We start from the raw sequence: 19,979 nt of genomic DNA on the forward strand, positions 1-19,979 counted from the left end.
CATCTCCCTGGCCCCAGTTCTGGTTTATTTTAGTTAGGCATATTTCATTGTGTTCAAATCTTCTGACGTACAGTGGCCCATCAGTGGTCCTGTAACAGCAGCAGTCCTCGTATGCTGCTGGATTTCTTTAAACAGTGTGCACAGCGTTAACAGTCACAGTGGGCTGCGACCTGCCCCCGTCACTGGGGGAGAATCACCACTGGAGTGTACCATGCTGTGCGTCCAGCACTCTGCTGCCAAGGTCACCTCTGTGTACTGTGCAGGCCACGCCCCAGCTCCCTGTCCACACCGCAGACAGCGGCTCTGGAGGGAGGATGCGTCTGGAAAGATGAGCAGCCTGCGAACACACTGAGTAAGTTAGGATCTTGCTGCCTTGCAGTGCGAGCTTATAAGAAGATTGTGGAGTTGCGGCACCTCCTGGACATTGCAGAGAGCAACTACAAACACCTGGGCGGGATAACGGAAGAGGATGTGCAGCGGAAGAAGGAGCAGCTGGAGTCTGAAAAGTAACACCCTTAACATTGTAGGGATTTGTATTAAGTTGACTCTCTAAATACTGTGTGAAAAATTTTTAATCAGCAACATCCTAAGCCTTTGAAATTATTATTATTATTCTTACTTTTTTTTTTTTTTGTACCAGGCATCAAACTTGGGACTTCACACTTGGCAAGCCAGTGCCGTGCCACTGAGCTATATCCATAGCCCAACTATTTTTTTTTTTTTTTTTGAGACTGGGTCTTTTTTTTATATAATTATTTTTTATTTGTCTTTTTGAGGCAGAATCTCATGATGCAGTTTAGGCTGGCCTTGAGCTCACTTTGTAGCCCAGGCTGGTACTGAACTTGCAAGGATCCTCCTGTTTCAGCCTTCTGAGTGCTGGGATTACAGGAGTGCACCATCATAACCAGCTGGAGACAGGGTCTTGCTACATCACTAATTTTCCTAGGCTTGTCTTGAACATGTCTTCCTGCCTCAGTTTCCCAGAATGCTGCGATAACAGTATATGTCACCAAACTCCACTTGGATTATTTAACATTCTCCTGATAGTGTCCCAGCTCCCTGTCCTTGTGCCTGGATGCTACCCCCTCCCATGCAGGCTGCTCTCAATGCAGCCTGTAGGATAATCGTATTAAAATGCAAGTGAGACTATGGCTGTTTCTCTGTTGAGCCCCTCCCTTGGCTTCCTATCTTACTCAGAGACTGTAAATCCTTATAGTGGCCTACAAACCCTCTGTGCTCTGGTTCTCCTCCTGCTGACTGGCATCCCTCTTCTGAGTCTGACCCTGTGGAGGCTGTGGGCCAGAATTGTATCTGAGATCAGTCACAGCCTCTGAAGGGTTAAACTAACCCAGCCACATGGCCCTGGGCGCTTTCCCAGCCACTCTCAAGTCTTAGGGCCTTTGCACTTTGCTTGCTGCCATTCTGTATCTAAATGCTCATCTCTTTCTTTTCATGCCAGCCTCTGCTCCAGGCCCTCTGCTCAGGGAGGCTTTCCCTGGTCCCTACGTATGAAGTGTCACCTCATCTGGAGCACTTTATGCTACTCTCTTCCGCTTTTTTTCTCCCTTAGGCTTTGCCACCTTCCAGCATACTCTATTACATTTTGCTGTTGGCCTTCCTTCATTCCTAAGGTTTGGCCATTTGTCACTATCCCTAGCACCTGGATCCATTGCTGGTTCATAGTAAACCTTTAAGATATAGTTGTTAACTAAGTGATTTCTTCATTTTATTTGCCTTACACATAACACATGGATACAGTACTTTCTACTGTTACCAAAATAAATTATTGACATTGGAAATTGATTGCAAAAATTGTTTTTTGACAGGATCATCAAAGGGCTGCAAGGCCAGCTAGAGTATGAACGACTGCGTAGAGAAAAATTAGAATGTCAGCTAGATGAATATCGAGCAGAGGTGGACCGCCTCAGAGAGACGACAGAGAAAATTCAAGTCCCTAACTCAGTGGCCTCGGTTGGTATCCTTAATACAGTTGCTGTTCTGAAGAAGCAGTTTGTAAAACTAGTAAGCATTCAGGCCTTGGCTTGGAGCTATTCCCATTTGAATCGTGGCTGTGACCCTTTTGAGCTCCTTGTGCTTCAGTTATAAACTGGAGATGCCTTATACTTTCTTGAGCCAGCGCTGGGGTTAGGGAACAGATTCATGCAGACATGACGACTGTGTACGCTGCGACTGCCCGTTTCCACCGGTGCACTTAGTGGGTGAGAACAGTAGCGGGGCCTGCCAGCGGGGCCTGAGCACTGGTGTCCTTATTGTACCACGTAAGGACAATGTATTTTTGCAGTGTTGGGCATTAAACCCTGGACCTCATGCACTGTAACACTTTTTTATTAGCAGAGTAATAAAAATTCTAAGACACCTGGAGGGTATGAATATTTTAATGTTCTGAAGAACTTACATAAAGTAGTTTGAATAGAATCCATTGTATAGAGTGTCACCTCCTCCAAAGAGCAGTTTTAAGAGCCCAAAGGGGCCAGCGCAGAAGCTCGGCTCATGGGTAACGCCAGCTTTTGTTTCATGCTCGGCCACTGCTGGGCGCTCTCCGGTCACCTTCTCTGTGCGGTTGAGCTCCTCCCCTCTAGCATGTGGAGCAGCCCCAGCCCAGAGGGGTCTAGTCACTTGTCTGCCATCGCACGGCCTGAATATCAGCATCAGGATGCAGTCTCTGGCGTTTGTCTCTGTAGTCTTGGCTCTTTGTTTAACAAGGATTATGAATTTGGAAAATCAGAATTTTACTTTAGAGAATACATAGATAAAAGGATAAAAATGTTGAAAGAAGCTTAAAATAAATGGGTAATGAGAAATGCAAAAACAAGTACTGATGACAGCAAAAATGACAGCAGGAACCCCCAAGAGGTGCATGAGTTTCAAGCAGGAAGTGCTGGGGGTGTGGGGCAGCCTGCACCTCGCGCCCGCTGCCCGTGAGATGTGCCCGTGATGGACATGCCGCAAGCACAGCCTGAGAGGCAGATGGGCCTCCTATTTTCTTTCCAGAAAGGGTTTTCGTTGGTCTCTAGGGATGATCTGTGTTCTAGACCTAGCTCACCCCGTTTAATCTGTAACCAAAGCTTCCTGGTTTCTTTTTACTTTGCAGACACCAGTATGTACTGGCCTTTTAATAGCTGCTTTGAAACACTCTTGCCTTTCAGCCAGCAGTGTATTGTGACACACTAGCCTACGACAGAAGCACAGAGAGTACACAGACAGTACGGTGTTTGGGGATGTGCTGGGCAGAGCTAGGACTGCATGATTTCTCAAGGAGCCTCCTGACTTAATGACTTACGACTCGGGGCAGCATGAAGCTTTTCACACTCAGATTTGGGAATTTATATAAAATCCCAAGATTAAATTTAATCAGAACCGAAAATACTTGGCATGGTTGTTTTGAACAGACAGTGCAGAAAGATGAAAGTGTGTGTTCAGCATGAAAATTTTATTTGGCCCTGTTTTTCATTGTTTATAGGAAGATGACTCAGGTGAGTCCTTCAGAGAGAAGAGGCCAGGGAGGAAAAAGACATCTTCCGGGGGGCGCTTGTGAGAAGGTGCTAACCAGGGAAGTGACTTTAACTAAATCTGTTTGATTTTTCTTTCATTTTAAAAATTAAATGTGTATAAATCTCTGAAAGTGGGGGAATATGGTTATCTCTGTGTGTTCAATTAGATCTTGCCGTCTTTATCTTACATTTTTCAAACCCAGTTGCAGAAAGTAAATGCCCTCCAGAAGGACAAATCCGGTGGCATGCGTTGGGCTCAAGTCCCAGAGACCAGCATCCAAACAGGAGAGTGGGTGGCCTGGTGCGCTTCGTGACGTGGGACACTCTCCCTCCCGACACTGTCCGTGTGCCGTGTAGGCCAAGTGCCTGCTTTCGAGTGTTCACATAAAGCATGTACAGTACAGCTGCTACAGTCTCACCCAGAAATGTAGTTCTAGCTCCTGCCTGGCAAACGTAAGGTCATGAGTTCCATCCCTGGTATCAAAAAACCCCAAAAACAACAATAGAAAAGCCTCAGAAATGTAGGTCTAGATGTTGAAAAGCAGTAAAAAGCAGCACATAATCAACATTACATTTCCCTCCAGCCTTAATAATTATTTTTCTGTGTTAAAGGAGAAAAAAATAATTACTTGAATGTAACAGAGTCTTTGATATATTTTTATTTAAATATAGAACTTGACTAGTCACCAAAAAAAAAAAAAAAAAGTAGTAAAAATTTGGTTTTGGCCTCATAGTAGAATTGTACTATGTTTTCATTTCCAGAGTACCTCTAATAGTGAACATAAACTTCAAAATTTCTTCTTTTTACTTTTTAGATGACTTAATTTTGAAAAGTGTCCAGTCTGGAGAAAATGTAGACTGATAAGTTTTAGAAAAGAACAACTTTACCATAGCAACCAAATATTTCACTCTGCCATTTTACATAAAAGGAAAAATCTCATTAAAAAAATATGCTCGCTAAAAATTCCCATTTAAATAATCAGCTTCATGTCAGGGAGATAGCTCAGTGGCTTAAGGGACTGCCTGGCAAGCACGAGGTCCTGAGTTCAATCCCCAGTACAAAAATAAATAATCATCTTCAGAATGTAACCTTTCTTGTGTCTTTTAAGCTTTATAAGAAAGTGTCGGGGCTGGGAAGATAGCTCAGTGGTCTAAAGCACCTACTTAGAACAAGCTTAGCAAAGCACAGGGACCGCGGTTCAATCCCCAGCACCACATGCCAGCCAGCCCCGCACCCAGGCGGGCTGAGCTGGACACACACACACACACACATAAATAAATAAAATTTAAAAAAAGGAGTCCAATCTAGTAGTAAGACCCTGAACACCCTGGAGACCTTTCCCTAAAAAAATACAAAAAGAATAAGAAAGTGTTGTTGTCAGGGTTTACAAGGGAAGCAGTTTAATACAGAACATATTACTGTATAGTAGTCACACAGTCAAATACAAAGACTGCAGGAAGTCTGTCCACACAGCGCACACACAAAGAACCCAGCTGAGGGCCTGGATCCCACAGCACTGTCCTGCATGAGTCCAGCTGAAAGCTTAGAGCCCACCAGCCCAGCTGGAGGCCAAGAGCCCCCGACAGTGTCTCCTGCAGGCCGGCTTCATGGGTCTGCACGGGGAAGGCTGGAAGGTCAGTGGTGGAAGCTACACTTTCCAGTGGGACGGAGGATCTGCGCTAGCAGGCTGAGGGGTCTGCACTGGAGCCAGGAAGTGACGCTCAAAGGAAGAACCAGAGCTTCCCCAAGAGTACCACAGCCATCCTCAGCGACAGCGAGGTTCCGAGCTCCTCCGACAGAGCGAGCAGCCGAGTCCGCATCAGGAAAGCTAACGTGGCAAGCTTCTCCAGGAGCCCGAGTGGTGCACCGTCTTCCCCTCTGGACCCCGGAAGCAGTGCTCAAGGTGAGGACCAGAGCTCCCCACAGTGACCGTAGCCATCCTCTGGGACAACGAGGTCTCGAGCGCCTTCAGTGACGGGAACAGCCGAGGTCATTAGGAAAGCCAGTGCGACCCGCTCCCGCAGGAGAGCCAGCAGCACCCTCCAGCGCCTCTTCCTGTCCAGTTCTGCCTCTCCTGCCGCTGGCAGCAGTCCTCGGGGCCTCCCACAGCCAGCCCCACGCTGGGGCAGTCCAGCCGGGTGTGACAAGTTGACCACCAGTTGGTGTCCACTACAGAAAGAACCGATAAGAGGCTGACTTGACAGAATAAGAAAAACATGATTTTATCCCCCCACCAAAAAAAAAAAAAAAAAAATTATTCTTTGTTGGTGAATAACAACTTACAGTTCAATTCAGTTCTGATTTCCCTGTGCGTCCTGAGCTAGCAAAGCTCTGTGACTCTCGGGACAGGTGATTGCTAGCTCCAGACGTCACCGGCAGCAGCCTTCTGGCAATTCACCAGCCTGCCCACCGTCCTGACCCTCACGCAGACTTCTCCAGAGTGCCAGAGGCTGTTTAAGGTCTAGTGTCATCAGGACTAGTTTGACCTGGTCAGAGCACATTTGGCTGCGGAGACCAGTTTGGGCTGGTCGGAAGTCTATAAGCAAGTGCTAAGAGCTTAGCTATCCTTTGATAACCCTCAGGTTCACTGTGCTGAGTGTCTCTGGAGTTCCCAAGTCTTTCAGTCTGTAGTAATATTATTGGGTGCTTTGGGTGAGCTGTGTCATGTCTTTTGCCATTTCTTCATTCTCTCATCAGCAATCCAGGGTAGGTAAATTTTATAGACAAAGATTGGGTACTTGTGTCTGGGACTACACAGTGCTGCAGGCCCTGAACGTTGTCTTCATTCTGCGTAACCACCGCCAGAATTCCACACATGCCTTCTAGGACAGCTCATAACCTTTCCCCCTCTAACTGATGACCCTAACGTTAATTCCAACCCTGAGATCAGTCTGGGAGGGTTGTTCTGGTTTTCTCCAGGTCACCTTGCTCTATCTCTGTGTGTCTGTCCCTCTGTCCCTGTCATTTTTGTCCACTTTGTTCTCTTTCTGTACTGGTGAGCTAGAAAATACTAGAGAAGTGTGTTGTAGTGAAAACATCATCCTGCGGCAGAGGTCCCTGGCTGGCTGGCCATGTCTGTTCTCTCTGGTATAGTTGCAGGATTACCTGCATTTGTGGCTCTCAGGTTAAAGACTAAGCCGCCAGCTTGCCCGCAGCTAAGAAACAGTTGTGGCCAGTGCCACGGAAGCAGAAAAAATGGTGTCCGAGGTCGGGGGCAGGCCCCTTCCTTCGTCTGGAAGGTGCTGCCGAGACTCAGGCGCCCGCATTGGTGAGGGCAGCGCCAGAAGCAGGAACGCAGCGGAGTAAGAAGTCGGGACCTTGCCGTCCCGAGCTAGAGTTCTAGTCCTTAGAGCGTCTACACTAGATTACAAAGGAGAAGTAAGTTTATAGCTTGTTTAAGTAGTAGTACTCTGGGTGCTATAACACCTAAATTAAACTTAAAATAATTGTAACAAGCCACAAATTATATTTATTTCAAAATCTCATGTGTCATTGTCATATTAAGTTAATAAAAAAAAATAAAAGGGAAAAAAGTGTTTTAGAGAGGTATGCCCCTTTCTGTTCTTAGGACTTGGTAGATTGTCCAGCCTTTGAGAAAGAGCACTCAAATTGGAGACCACTAGCTTACTAAGAAGGGGTGTGAGATTTGGAATTAAGGACTGAGCTCGGCAGGCATGGTGGCATATACCTTAATCAGTCAAACTCAGGAGGCTGACACGGGAGGATTGCTGTACATGGAGGCCAGCTTGGCTACATAGTGAGTGCAAGCCAGCCTGATTACGGAGTGAGACTCTATCTCAGCAAAACAGAACCACCAAAAGTCCATGTGACTTAATTTGCCCAGTAACCGATTTTCCCCCAGGTAACCTTGCGTAGCTTCACTATTTCTTTAGCTCACGTAACTTTGTCGAGCTTGTTACTTTAGCTGTAAATGAGGGCAATAATACCTACCTGAGAGAACAACTACCAGAAACTGCTGGTTGGTCGATGTTAGTGTATTTGTTTTTGTGAGATATTTAGTGATAGATGTTATTTCTGAAAGTGACAATCAGTAGTTTGAGTGTGACCACAGCCATACTATGGCCTCAGTTTCTTTTTTTCAGAGTTTCCCAGGCACCCTGCCCTAAACACTCTTCTTGGTTTCTCAGGCACGCTGCCCCTTGCTCTGTCCCCCTTGGTCCCACGCAGAGCCAAGCCCCAAACCACAGCACAGGTCCACCTGACTCTGACCTGGGCAAGCAACCACGAAACTCTCCTTTGTTACCATTAAAGGTCCCCCACAGACCAGGTAGCCTGCCAAGACTAGCTCTCCCTCAGCTGTTCCAGCCCGCGATCACCCTCCCTAAAAGATCCTATAAAGTCTCCTGTCCCCTCTTTGTTCATGGCTGCCGTGGTCCGCTAGACAGCCAGCCTGCTTGATGCCCCAATAAATCTACTCGCATCCGAATGCCTGGTCTGGTTGATGGCTTGGGTTCACACCTGACAACTATTATTTGATAATCTGTGGTGCCAGGCATTGAATCCAGGTGCTTTGCTCTATTTCAGGCCTGCTTGATTTTCTATTTTGAGACATGGTTAAGTGGCCCCGGCTGGGTTCAAAATTGTCATCCTCCTACCTCAGCTTCCCAAGTGCTGGGATTACAGGTGTGCACCACCAGGCCTGGCCATGTGCAGTTTCTTGAATAAGTGAACTTAAAATTTTACATCTAAATAGCTAAATTCTTAAGTTTTGGCATAATGAGTATAGTTGAGGCGATTTTACTGACTCATGCCCATCATGCACTCTTGCCTGGTCTCGTTTGCCACCAAGTAGTGTAAGTGAGCACATTAGGGTGTGTTTTGTGACCATGAAGAAGGTGGAGGGGAAGTAGCACTCCGCTAGGAGGCACCTCATTATTCAGAAATGCCCAGAAGATACATTTTCTGGAACTCAGGATAAATAAAACATTCTTAACATGCACGTCATCAAATATTTAAATATTAAAAGGTCTGCGTTAAGGCCAACTCAGACTTATTCATAGATATGGATGACATGATATTTATATAATGAATTATTCCATAGGCTTTGAACAAGCACGTGCTTTGCACCTAAAGGCCTCCGGAGAACGGACATTTTAGTGTAGGGAGAAGACATAACTTTTATAGTATGGAATCGTTTTGGCACACTGGAACACAATCTCTTCATCCTTTAGGTATTTCCACTTTCTAAAAACAACTGATTTATACTCCAGAACTACCGTCAAGGGGCCGGGGAGATGGCTCAGTGGAATACGCGCTTGCCTGGCAAGCACAAGGGCCTGAGTTCAATCCCTGGTTCCGCCAAAAAAAAAAAAAAAAAAGAAAGAACTACCCTCAAAATAAAGTAAGTCTCAGGGCTGGGGAGATAGCTCGGAGGTCTAAGTGCCTGCCTGGCAAGTGGAAGGACAGGGTTTGATCCCCAGTACTGCATGCTATGCCAGGCCCAGAACCCTAAGTGCAATGTGCCAGCCAGGGCAGGTGTGGTGGCACATGCGTGTATTCTCAGCACTGGGGAGGCTGAGACAGGAGGATCACCATGAGTCCAAGCTGTGTAGTGAGATCCTGTACCAAATAAAGATTTTTTAAAAAACGAATCATGTCTTAGTGGAAAGCATATAGAATCTAGAAGTAATGATACGTTGTGTGCCACAGTCCCGCTATTGGCTGCAGACACTGTTTGCTAAATCTGTGCAGGGAGAAGGAAACATCTATGTCATTTAGCAGCTACTTATATGCTGGAAATGTGCGTGTTCAGTTGTTAGTTTTTGAGGCGGTCCAATAAATCCCAGCTCTAAACTCAAGAAGTAAGCTCCACAGTTGGACAGACTTCCTGTCTCTGGTGTCGTTGTGGTGGGACAGGCCGCACCCCGCAGACACAGCCAATGTTCTCTGCAGACAGACTGGTTCCTGGCAGGCATGCAAGGGCCACTCAAGCCCCATCACCTAAGTCCCTAGTCAAACCAGTTTACCTCATCAGAGTGGACTGTTTGTAGCTTTAAAAACTGTTTATTTTTAAAGAAGCAGGATTAAGGATGGCCAAATAGCTCAGTGGATTAAAGCACCTGCTTAGGCAGATGCAGCTGCCGGATTTGATCCCCATTGTGCTGTGCTGACCCCGTCCCCGGGGCGTGCTGGGACGGCAAATGAGACTGGGCATGGTGGCGCGCGCCTGTAATCCCAGCGTTTGGGAGGCTGAAAACAGGATGATCACTACGAGTCCGATCTATGTAGTGAGACCCTGTAGACCCTTACTAATATACAAATAATAAATAAGCAAGATTGCTTTGAAAAATTATCACTCTCAAAGGTACTACTTAGACGTGAAATCTTAAATGTTTAGTACTTTCTGGCTTTGCTTTGTTACCTGGATTAGAATTGAAAAACCTAAGATGAAAATGCTATGTTGTGCTTTCCTTGTAACTGCATATATATATGTAACAATAAAATAAAAATCTGGATGTCCTGTGATTTCCTAGGTACACATCAAAAGATGTTTGCTGAATTTAAATTGAGTCAAGAAAAGCTTCATTTTATGCAACAAATTTAAGATGGGTTAATTTAAGTTGGTTTAAGAAGCAGGAAAAAATTGGTTTTTATATGAAGTTTAAAAAATGCAAGCAGTAATCAGAGCAGCTTTATAGACCCCATCCTAGGTGTTACGTGCTTTCATTGCAGCATGAATGATATATACTCCCGTAGAAAGCACTCTTGTAGAGAACTAAACTGCTCAGAGTGAACGGAAGGGACAGGAGCTGGAGGTGAAGCCAGTGCCCCCTCTGGAACCCAGCAGGGAGGCCCGGGTTCCCTCCAGATGCATGCAGGGGGTTGTAGCTCTCACCAGGGTATTATGGAATGAGAGCTGTATTTGCTTAGAAGGCTTTTTTGTTTCCTGAGACATGGTCTTGCTCTGTATTTCAGGCTGACCTCAAACTCATGGTAGTCCTCCTGCCTCAGCCTTCTGAGTGCTGGAATTACAGGCATGTGCCATCATTCGTGGCTCAAGCGCAGACTATAGAGACTCTGGAAGTAGCCACAGAAAGATCTGCAGCCCTGGGGGCTAGGGGTTGTGGGGAGGCAGTTGGAAATCACCTCTGAAGATCCAGCTCTTGCTAGGATGGTGGCCGGGGTCCGGTCCATTCTCCACCACTGAGCTTTCCCACGTAGGCAGCAGTTCCAGGATGCTGAGGATCCCCAGACCACAACGGGCAGTTTCTGAAATGCATCTGACAAAGCCTTCTGCATAGCAAGCTTCAGGCCACCTTCCTGTCCACAGGATGCCATCCCATCATCCTGAGCAAGTGGCTTTCCTTTGGAGGCCTGGGCTGAGAAACACTTTCTGAGTGAAATCTGATCATGGCAGAGAAAGCAGGCCGGGCCCCTGCCGTGCTTGGGAGAATGAGGACCAAGTGCAGAAGGCCAAACTTGGAGAAAGCTGTGCATGCAGAATGCGTGCGGCCTGGGGCTTCAGGCTTCGCCCTCCAGTATGTGCTCAGCTTCTGGCTGCAGTGGCATAGGGCGAGGTCCGCTGCACTGGGGTCAGGTGGCCCTGCACATGGCAGGATCTCATCCCTGCTGCCACCTCATGGGACCCCAGTATGGGTCCTGGCCTTGCCTCTTGGGCCCACTGGCTTTCCTGGACATGGGCGGTATCTCTGTCCCCACCCCGTATCACGCTGTCCTAGTCCTTTACTTTCTATAAAAACTTAGCTGTGCAGTGGTTAACGGGAAAGTTAAACCCTGTAAGTGCAGAGGGCAGGAAATACTTTTCAAATTGCAGCACATATCAACATTTTATTTATAAAACTGTTTCAACATAAGAATATTCTGGTTCCGTTTGCATGCACCATGAAAAGCTTAGGGACAGAATACACTTTCGTCTAAAATAGATCAGGTTCTGGACGACACAAGGTGAAGCACTTGGAACACTTCTCTAGTCCACATATACTCTGAATAATTTTGTAGTCAGTCTTTTCAGCAGCTGACAGTGTTGGAGGAAGGTCTGTAGTGTTCTGTGGAGCCCTCAGCGGCAGAGGGGCAGTGTCATTCGTACTTCCAGAATCTATAAAATCCCAAAGCGATGGCCAGGCAAGTGAACACTGAGGCTGTGTGAGAAGTAACAGTGTTACAGGACGTGCACTTGTGATCATTTTGCTAACAGAATATTATCTTCACCTTAAATGTAGAGCTATCAACAGAGCTCTTTCCATTTTATACTGATTAAATCACACCTGTAGTATTTGATTAACCAAAAAAGTGTGCTGTGTCTTAAGACACAAGAAAAATAATTTTAAAATGTAGATATGGCAGAAAATATAAAAGTACTTAAAATCATTTTTAACATTAACATTATTAATGGCTGAGTTTTTTCTTTCTTGTTTTGGACTAACTTGTTTTTCTTTTCTTGTTCATACTGAGAACTGAATCCAAGGCCTTGAACATGGGGGACAAATGCCCTAAGCTATATCCCTGGCTCTTTCATGAAAAATTCTGAGAGGGCATCTTGTCGAGCTGCCAAGTAGACTTGAACTTGTGAGTCTCTTGTGTCTGACTCCCAAACAGCTGCGACTGCAGGTGTGCACCATGCCTGGCTTTTACTTCGTCTTATGATAAACGAAAAACTCTCTTACATTAAGTATTATGTAGTAACACAGCAAGACCCCATCTCTTAAAAAATCCTCTTAGAATTATTTAAAAAATGGAAATGTAATGAAAAAATTTAAAAAACAAAGAGATAGACTAAAAGGTAAAAAAAGCATCAGGCTTTTAGCTAGTGCATCACCGGGCCTTTGTGTTGCATCATTTTAGGCAGAGAATCTATCTGTTCCTTCAGATTTGAAAAGATCTGAGTGACAGCTTCAGGGCATTCCTTGTTTCCAACTGGTGTGAACAGTTATGAAAGCATTTTTTAAAATAAGAAATCTGAAATGAGAGGCAAATTTTATGACTTGAGAAACAAGAACTTAGCCAGGCAAAGTAAAGCTACCTGACACATCATGAGTAAGGCTGGTTTAACCCTATTTGATTTCACTACACTGGTTTAATATAAGGCACTTTCTTGAATTCTAAGACATGGGGTCAGGCCTCTTAAGACATGGAGAAGCTGCATGTTCTGAGAAAGACCGGCAACACTGAGTATCTTGTCTTCCAGGCCCTGGATACGGATACAGTTCTACTTGATCTCCTACTGATTACCATGGTGGGGTAGCACGTTAGTGTGGTGGGCAATTACATAATTACCTCATTTAATGATAGTTCTAAAAATTAAAATTTTTCGAGGGTTTCTATGTATTGATTCTAGGCTGGCCTTGAATGAATCAAATTGTGGCAATCTTCCTGTCTCAGCCTCCCAAATGCCGGGATCACAGGTGTGTGCCACCACACCTGGCTTATCTTAATTAAAACCCAATGGAATTGGTGGTAGCATCCCCTCCCCCCACTGGACAGATGGGCAGCAAGCCCGAAGTTATCAGTACCAAGGAGTGAAGCCAGGATTCAAGACTCGAGTGTACTTGCAGCCAGAGCCCTGCTACCTATCACACCTGAAGGACACAATCTGATTTGTCATTATTTTGAGCCCTACAGTGCTACTCAGAGAATTAATGTGCTTTGCTAACGTAAAAGTTGAGTTTTATTTTATTTTTATTTTTACTTTTTTTTTTTTTGCGGTACCGGGGATTGAACTTAGGACCTTTAAGTGCTTATTCTACTGAGCTATCTCCCCAGCCCTAGAGTTGAGTTTTAGACTACTAAATGGACACTTCTTTATTATGAGGGAAGTGTTTTATTATTTGTGTATGTGTGTTGAGACAGGGCCTTGCTATGTCATTGAGACTGGCCTTAAGCTCACTTTGTAGCCCAGGCTAGTCTCAAACTTGCAAAGATCTTCTTGCCTCAGCCTCCAAAGTGCTGGGATGAAAGGTGTGCACCACTATGCCTGGCTTTATTTGGTTTCCTTTATAAGGTGACACAGCACCTTAGAAAGGTGTTGTTTCTGTGCTTAGTTTCTCTTCTAGCTTTTATGTCTCTTTGTTGTCCCTAAGATAAGCATGGAGAAATCGTAAATTGCTTTTATGTCTGCTGCTTATCTTTCACAGCTTGTCTAGGAGATACCCTAACTGTACAATACTCAGGCCGCATTTGCTTGGCACATTTTAAGCATTCCATAAAAGTGAGCTTTGGTTACTGTGCATCTGCCCAGAACAAAATCTTCCATTAACCTATTTACATGAAAGTTTACAATTTTTGAATGAAGTTAATTTGAGATCTAGAAAAATCTAAACAGAATATTTATTATGTTCCACTGCTTGTGCACTATTCCAATAATGGAACATCAGGCATAAGAAGACTGAATGGAAACTGCCATTATCTTACAGTTACTGCCATTTTGGTGGCGTCTGATCCAAGACAGGCCATTCAGACTGCTTCCCTGGGCTTTTCCAAACTGGAACTTAGGAGTAAAGAGGGCGCTCTTAGTTGGTGGAAGTGGAACAATGTGAGGCTAGGAGGCGGCGATGTTGCCAGTTCATGGAGGAGGGAGGAGAAAGTGCAGCAAACATGAAGGCTGCTTGTCGGCGCATCCTTAACCCGTCCGGTGCATATAATTTGTATGTCACATGGTGACACAGGTATCATCATGTGACAAATCTAATTCTGTGGTAGTAGCTGTGCTCAGCTGATTCATGGTAAGGGATTATTTTGCACTTCCCTCTGCTTACGAAGGTTTAGTGACTTTTCTCTCTAACCTCATTCAAATCCTTAGAGAGGTCCTAAGCAGTAAGAAGAACACTGCTAGGTGGCAGGACCTGCACAGTCCCAGGTGCTCAGCAAGCTGAGGCAGGAGGAGCCCAAGTTCAAGACACGCGCTCTGGCTCTGCAAGTGTCTCAAAATAAAAACAAGGGCTGGGATGTTTCTCAGTGGTGGAGCACTTGCCTAGCTGTATGAGGCTCTGAGTTTGATCTCCAGTACTGAATTTGTTCTTCATTGTGGATTACCTAGTTTATTCCTGCATCATTTTGTACAAGAGTTTCTAGATTTCTGGCAGCCATATGCTTTTTCCTGGTTGCATAGCTGACTGGTAACTTATGTCTGAGTCTGGAGCTCTTTCCAAGTACTATAGGGACACTGTAAAGGAACCTTTTCTCTTCCCATACCTGCAGGGTTACTGTGAAAGGTAGGAAATAACAAGTCTGAACGTTAAATGACCGAATTCCTTGCTCCGATAGTCTTACCTGCAAGATAACGAATCGTCTCAAGTTTGTTAGACTCCATCAGCGTTTTTAAGGAAGCAATTTCAGTGTCGATTTTATTACTGGTCTCTGAAATAACACTTTTGGTTTGGGTATCCTGCAGGTAATAGGAATATGAGAACTAATGTTTTTCCCTATGTATTATGGTCAAAAACATTTACAGGGCCAGCCAGATAGCTCAGTGGACTAAAGCACCTGCTTAGGCAGACACAGGGACTAGGTTCAATCCCTGGCTTGCCGTTCTGGCCCCGCTTCCGGAGCACACTGAAATGGGGATTGAGACTGGGCATGGTGGCTCACGCCTGTAACTCCAGCACTTGGGAGGCTGAAAACAGGATCACTACGAGTCCAATCTGTGTAGTAAGACCCTGTACTAAATACATAAAAACAAAACAAAACAAAACATTTACAACAGAAAGCCTCCCTCCCTTAAGTGCTAATTGCACATTTCAGATGAGATAGGGCATGTTCTGTCTTGGTGGTGTGGCTACAGACCAACTACACATTTCAAAAGCTTTAACTGGAGAAAAACAGTAAAAGTATAATAATATTAAAAACATTTAATGAATTTTGTAAGCCCACAAATTACACTCTTCCACCACTTTTCACATTTGGGAGTAATTCCTTAGGGTAATCATAGACCAGGTATATCCTATTGTCTTAGAAGAAATTTGAGACCTAAATATATAACTGGGTTGGGGATATAGCTCAGTGGCACAGCGCCTGACTGTCAAGTGCAAGGTCCTAAGTTTGATTCCTGGTAAACAAAACAAAACAAAAAGCAAAACAAAACAAAACAAAAAAACCAAAAACCAGTTATGGTTAAGCTTCAGATATATTCTGTGAAAGAAAAATAAAATCACCCAGTTTATAATATGAACTCAGCAAAGCAGCCAGCAGATGTACAGGATGGTAACACTGAATGTGCAGGAGCTGGAGCTAAGAAATCAGCTGGGAAAAGTCTGCTGGCTCCCTGTTTATCTCCTTTCTCTGGCCAGGAAGAGAACAGGACCTTTACTATGACAAACCAGATCGGCTTTGTTAAATACCAAGCAAGCTATTAAAAAGCTAAATGGCTTTTAATTTAAAAAGACTCGGATGGCTTAGAAGGCTGGTGTTTCATCAAGCCATAGAGAATAGTAGCATCTACTCTAAGCCAGGCATGGTGGCACATGCCTGTGATCCCAGTACTTGGGAGGCTGAGGTCTAGACTAGCCTCGGCTACAAAGTGAGCTCAAGGCCACCCTGACCTCCATAAGGAGACCCTGTCTGAAAAGAAAAAAATCGACTTTACAAAGGTTGTAAATGAGATTACAGATACAAGTAAGCATGTTAATTATAGTATCTGGCAAGTAATACATACATAAATATTTATTGTGATTTAAAAAATTTAAGATATTCAAATCTAGATAATCATTTATATACCAACAGCTAATCTTGTCTTTTCAAGAGTACTGTCTATGTAAAATGAGTTTTAAAAAGTATGCTGTCTGGCAGGCTTCATTCTTACTCCAAGGAGCACGGCTCTAGACAACCGTCCACGTGGGGTGGACTTCCCAGCAGTGCTGGCCATCTATCCTAGCTGAAAGGAAGCCACGGGTTCTCCAGAGCTTCTGACAGTTCAAACATATAAACTGATATGCAAGGCTGTGTAGAGAGAAATTTCTACGTGCTATCTCACCTTTCTGGTAAATTCTGTGGTTGCTTCCATAAGCTGTTTTTCTTGGTCTGTGAACTAAAGAATATGAAAAGCAGCAGGAGGTTAAAAAAATGATTAAAAAGAATCAAAAAGGAGCAAGTAACTGAGAAAGCACACTTAGGAAGCTTATTACCATATCTGTTACTCTGCTCCTTTCAAGGTTGATGTCCAGTTTATTATCAGCTCTGATTCGACTGGTTTCATGCTTTAGTAAAAAAAGAAAAAAATTTTAAGTGATCATGTTATATGAAATGCCTGAAGTTAATAAGTAGAAAAATTTTACTTACCATCAGTTGTTGTTTAACTTGATCTAATTCAATTTTCATTTTCTAAGTATAAGAAAGATCACATGTAATTAACTTTAAACAAAAAATATTATCATTTATTTAAAAAACCTAAAAGATCAGCACAATTTGGACCTTTAAGGATTTCTATTACACAATCTAATAGGGAAATAGCTAAAAGAATAGGCCATCAAACTCAGAAAATAATTTTTATGAAAAAAATTAGATAAAGCATCTATGTTGCTGTTCTTTAAAAATGATGTGATTTTCTAAATTTAAAAATATTTAAGCTGAATTTCAAAATATTTAAGATGGGGTGGGGAGATGGGTCAGTAGGCCAAACACTTCCCTGGTAAGTGCAAGGGTCTGAGTTCAATCCCCGGTTCAGGGAAAAGAAAAAAAAAAAATTAAGCTATGTTTATGTGACTAGTATTACTTTAAATTTCTGGCTTTATTACACATTTTTCCTCAAATGACAAAGATAATTAGTATAGGCTCAAGTACAATGGAAAACCCATTACTTTCATCTTTGCAAACATTGCATGGTTAACTACAGAATATTTTTGCCATGGTGGGGACCGAAGCCCAGGGCTGTACAGAGCTATGCTGCATCCCTCTCTTTAATTTTTTATTCTGAAATAGGATCTTGCCAAATACCTAAGTTTTGTGAACTTTATATCCTCTTGTGTTAGCTCCCATACTGCTGAGATTATAGGTATATACCACCATGCATGACTTGTAATTAGAAATTTTATATACCATATAGAGCTCAAAGATTTTTTCCTTTTGTGTGATTTTTACAAATTTATTCTGCAGTATATAAGAAGCTGTAAAAATTAGGCATGGTAAAACTATAACTTTTAATCTAAGTACTTGTTAACTGTTTTAGTAATAACCACATGCGGTTATTTGGTCTTACTAATTCAGCAAGTAGCACATTTGTAAGGTCAGTTACTAGTAATAAAGTAAAACTTCTATCACCTCATTCTCTGCTCTCAGATTCGCAAATTCACTTTTTTCTAGGATGACCATATCTTTCCTGATGGAATCCAAGTGAGCCATTAGCTGCTGAACTGTTATTTCCTGGAAAACAAAAATCAATCTGTGACTTATATAATGCCATCTTTTTATTTGTAGACTATTTTCATAAAATTACTGTCAAGACACTATCATGGGGAAAAACAAGTTATATCATGTACAGGTACAAATTCTGTGATGAATCTGATCACTATGTACAACTCAGATGTACCAATAAAATCTGCTTGGAAAAATAAAAGATACTATAAAATATAATGTTGCTTGGTGAAGTAAAAAAATGAAACACATTTAAGAAATATAACAATGAAAATGAGATTCAATTAAGAAAAAGTATTTTCCTGTAAGAAGAGAAATAACAATCTAGTTCTTTTGGAAAGACTCCAAATAAAATGCTCACTTAGACCCGAACTGTTCCTCAACAATAATAAATGACAGAGGCTGGAACAAGTTTTCAGTCTTCAAAAGGACGGGAGGGCACACTCTCCTGAAACAACTTTCGGGCAAGACATTCTTATACAGCAGAGGTTCGCAGTGTGAGCTGCGGACTTAGGCTGTCTGGATTGAAACCTAAATCTTGCCTCTTGCTGTGAGTCTTTGGATAAGTTATTTAAATTCTTTGGTCTCCTCATCTGTAAAATGTAACCAATAACATGTATACTTTACAGAGCTGTTTTGAAGACTGAATGAGATAATGGGGCCGGGGAGACAGCTTGTAGAATAAGCGCTTCCCTGGCAAGCACAAGGGCCTGAGTTCAATCCCTGGTTCCACCAAAAAAAAAAAAAAAAAAAAAAAAGATAAAAAGATAATGTATATACAATGCTTACAGTCAGCAGCCATGAAGCCCATCAGCCATTGTTGCTGATGGGCTGGGGAAGCTAACAGCTGCAGCGGAACAGCCTTGTTCCAAAATTCAGATGCAGAGAAGTTTTGCTGTAACAATGATCCTACCAAAACATAATAGATGCTTTTAATTGTGCAGCAGATGTCCTGTGTGCCTTCCCTAGCTCTCCTATTCATCAAGTTGGGTTCAATTCCATTAGCCAGTTCTGCATGGAGTATTTAGGAGAATTAGGTGAGAAGTCAGAGGTATGGCCTCTAGGGGCTATCAGTGTGGTCCCTAGTGCCATTATGAAGAATTCCATGAAGTTACACATTCTTGTTCCTGAGCGTACAGAGCGAAGAGCTGCCAATGTAACTACAGATTTCTTGTGGAGGTCGAGCCTCTGAAGAGGCTGTACTTGCACCATGGCTCTCAGAAAGTGTGTGTGCATGTGTGTATTGATATTGCACACAGAACCTTGAACATTGTCACTGAGCTACATTCTCAGCATTATTATTATTATTTTTTTCTTTTAGGTTTTCTAGGATAAGCTTAAATTTGGGATCCTCTGTTTCAGCCTTACAGAGTGCTGGTATGAAGAGTTCCCTCTTCCCCCTTTTGGGTAACTTAATGCTTACTTTACCACTTGTGAGTCAAAAAGCCTTAATACAGCACAGGTGTCTGTCTTCAAAAGCTTTAAATGGAAAGATAGAATCATTAGGCAAACTTACTCCAACTCTGATTATTAGAATGCAGGCTAACAGTAACTTGTAGCTTCTGTGGAGCCACCAGAGACTGGGCAGAGTGTGGCCCTTTCTGAAGTGATCCAGTAGGCAGCTCGGCCTTCTGAGGGTGCTGCGCCTTAGTGCGACCCTTCACATCTTTGCGCCTTGGTCTGTCCATCTGTTCTAGAGGTGGGGCTGTTTTGTTTTTTGAGACAGGGTCTTGCTCTGTAATTCAGGCTGTCTTTCAACTCACTGTGTAGCCAAGTCTGGCCACGAACTCATGGCAATCTTGCCTCAGCCTCCCAGATGCTGGGATTACAGGCATGTGCACCATGCCCAGCTTGAAGTGGGACTGGTAATGGAGTTAGTTAGGTTCAAGGATAGAATGGGAATTTAACCTCATGTACCAGTAATAAAAAGAAGCCGAAAGTTTAACAGTAATATTCTACATTTAAACCTACATTCAGTATAGAGTTAAATGGTCATGACAGCATGAAGAGTCCTCAAGTCACAGTTTTAATCCCTGCCTATCCTGCAGACAAGCTTAAAACACTAAGAGTGAACTGATGAAGATGTCAGTAGGTCCACGTCACTATCTTAGGCTAGGAGGTCCACGTCACTATCTTAGGCTAGG

At 43.5% G+C, this 19,979-nt stretch overlaps 2 protein-coding genes across 3 annotated transcripts in view; one reads left to right on the forward strand and one right to left on the reverse strand.

The window, feature by feature from the left end:
• Positions 1-3,588, forward strand: part of Ankrd42 (ankyrin repeat domain 42) — a 70,092-nt gene extending 66,504 nt beyond the window's left edge. The window contains exons 10-12 of the mRNA XM_023716647.1: positions 380-506; positions 1,827-1,971; positions 3,482-3,588. Coding sequence (XP_023572415.1) covers positions 380-506; positions 1,827-1,971; positions 3,482-3,556 — 347 coding nt within the window. The 3' untranslated portion in view covers positions 3,557-3,588. The remainder of the gene's footprint in view (positions 1-379; positions 507-1,826; positions 1,972-3,481) is intronic.
• A 7,668-nt stretch (positions 3,589-11,256) lies between these two features.
• Ccdc90b (coiled-coil domain containing 90B) overlaps positions 11,257-19,979 on the reverse strand; it is a 22,752-nt gene continuing 14,029 nt past the window's right edge. Inside the window, exons 1-7 of one of the 2 annotated variants that reach the window (XM_023716698.1) lie at positions 19,259-19,280; positions 17,743-17,844; positions 16,765-16,806; positions 16,611-16,682; positions 16,460-16,513; positions 14,761-14,875; positions 11,257-11,633 (exon numbers count right to left, since the gene is read on the reverse strand). In XM_023716698.1, the coding sequence (XP_023572466.1) occupies positions 11,572-11,633; positions 14,761-14,875; positions 16,460-16,513; positions 16,611-16,682; positions 16,765-16,806; positions 17,743-17,823 (426 nt within the window). In that variant the 5' untranslated portion in view covers positions 17,824-17,844; positions 19,259-19,280 and the 3' untranslated portion in view covers positions 11,257-11,571. Of the gene's footprint in view, positions 11,634-14,760; positions 14,876-16,459; positions 16,514-16,610; positions 16,683-16,764; positions 16,807-17,742; positions 17,845-19,258; positions 19,281-19,979 lie in introns of those variants that run through there. The other variant, XM_004632546.2, reaches the window with a different exon arrangement.

The sequence above is a fragment of the Octodon degus genome, unplaced genomic scaffold (assembly GCF_000260255.1).
Source record: "Octodon degus isolate 3935 unplaced genomic scaffold, OctDeg1.0 scaffold00049, whole genome shotgun sequence".
Classification (NCBI taxonomy): Eukaryota; Metazoa; Chordata; class Mammalia; order Rodentia; family Octodontidae; genus Octodon; species Octodon degus.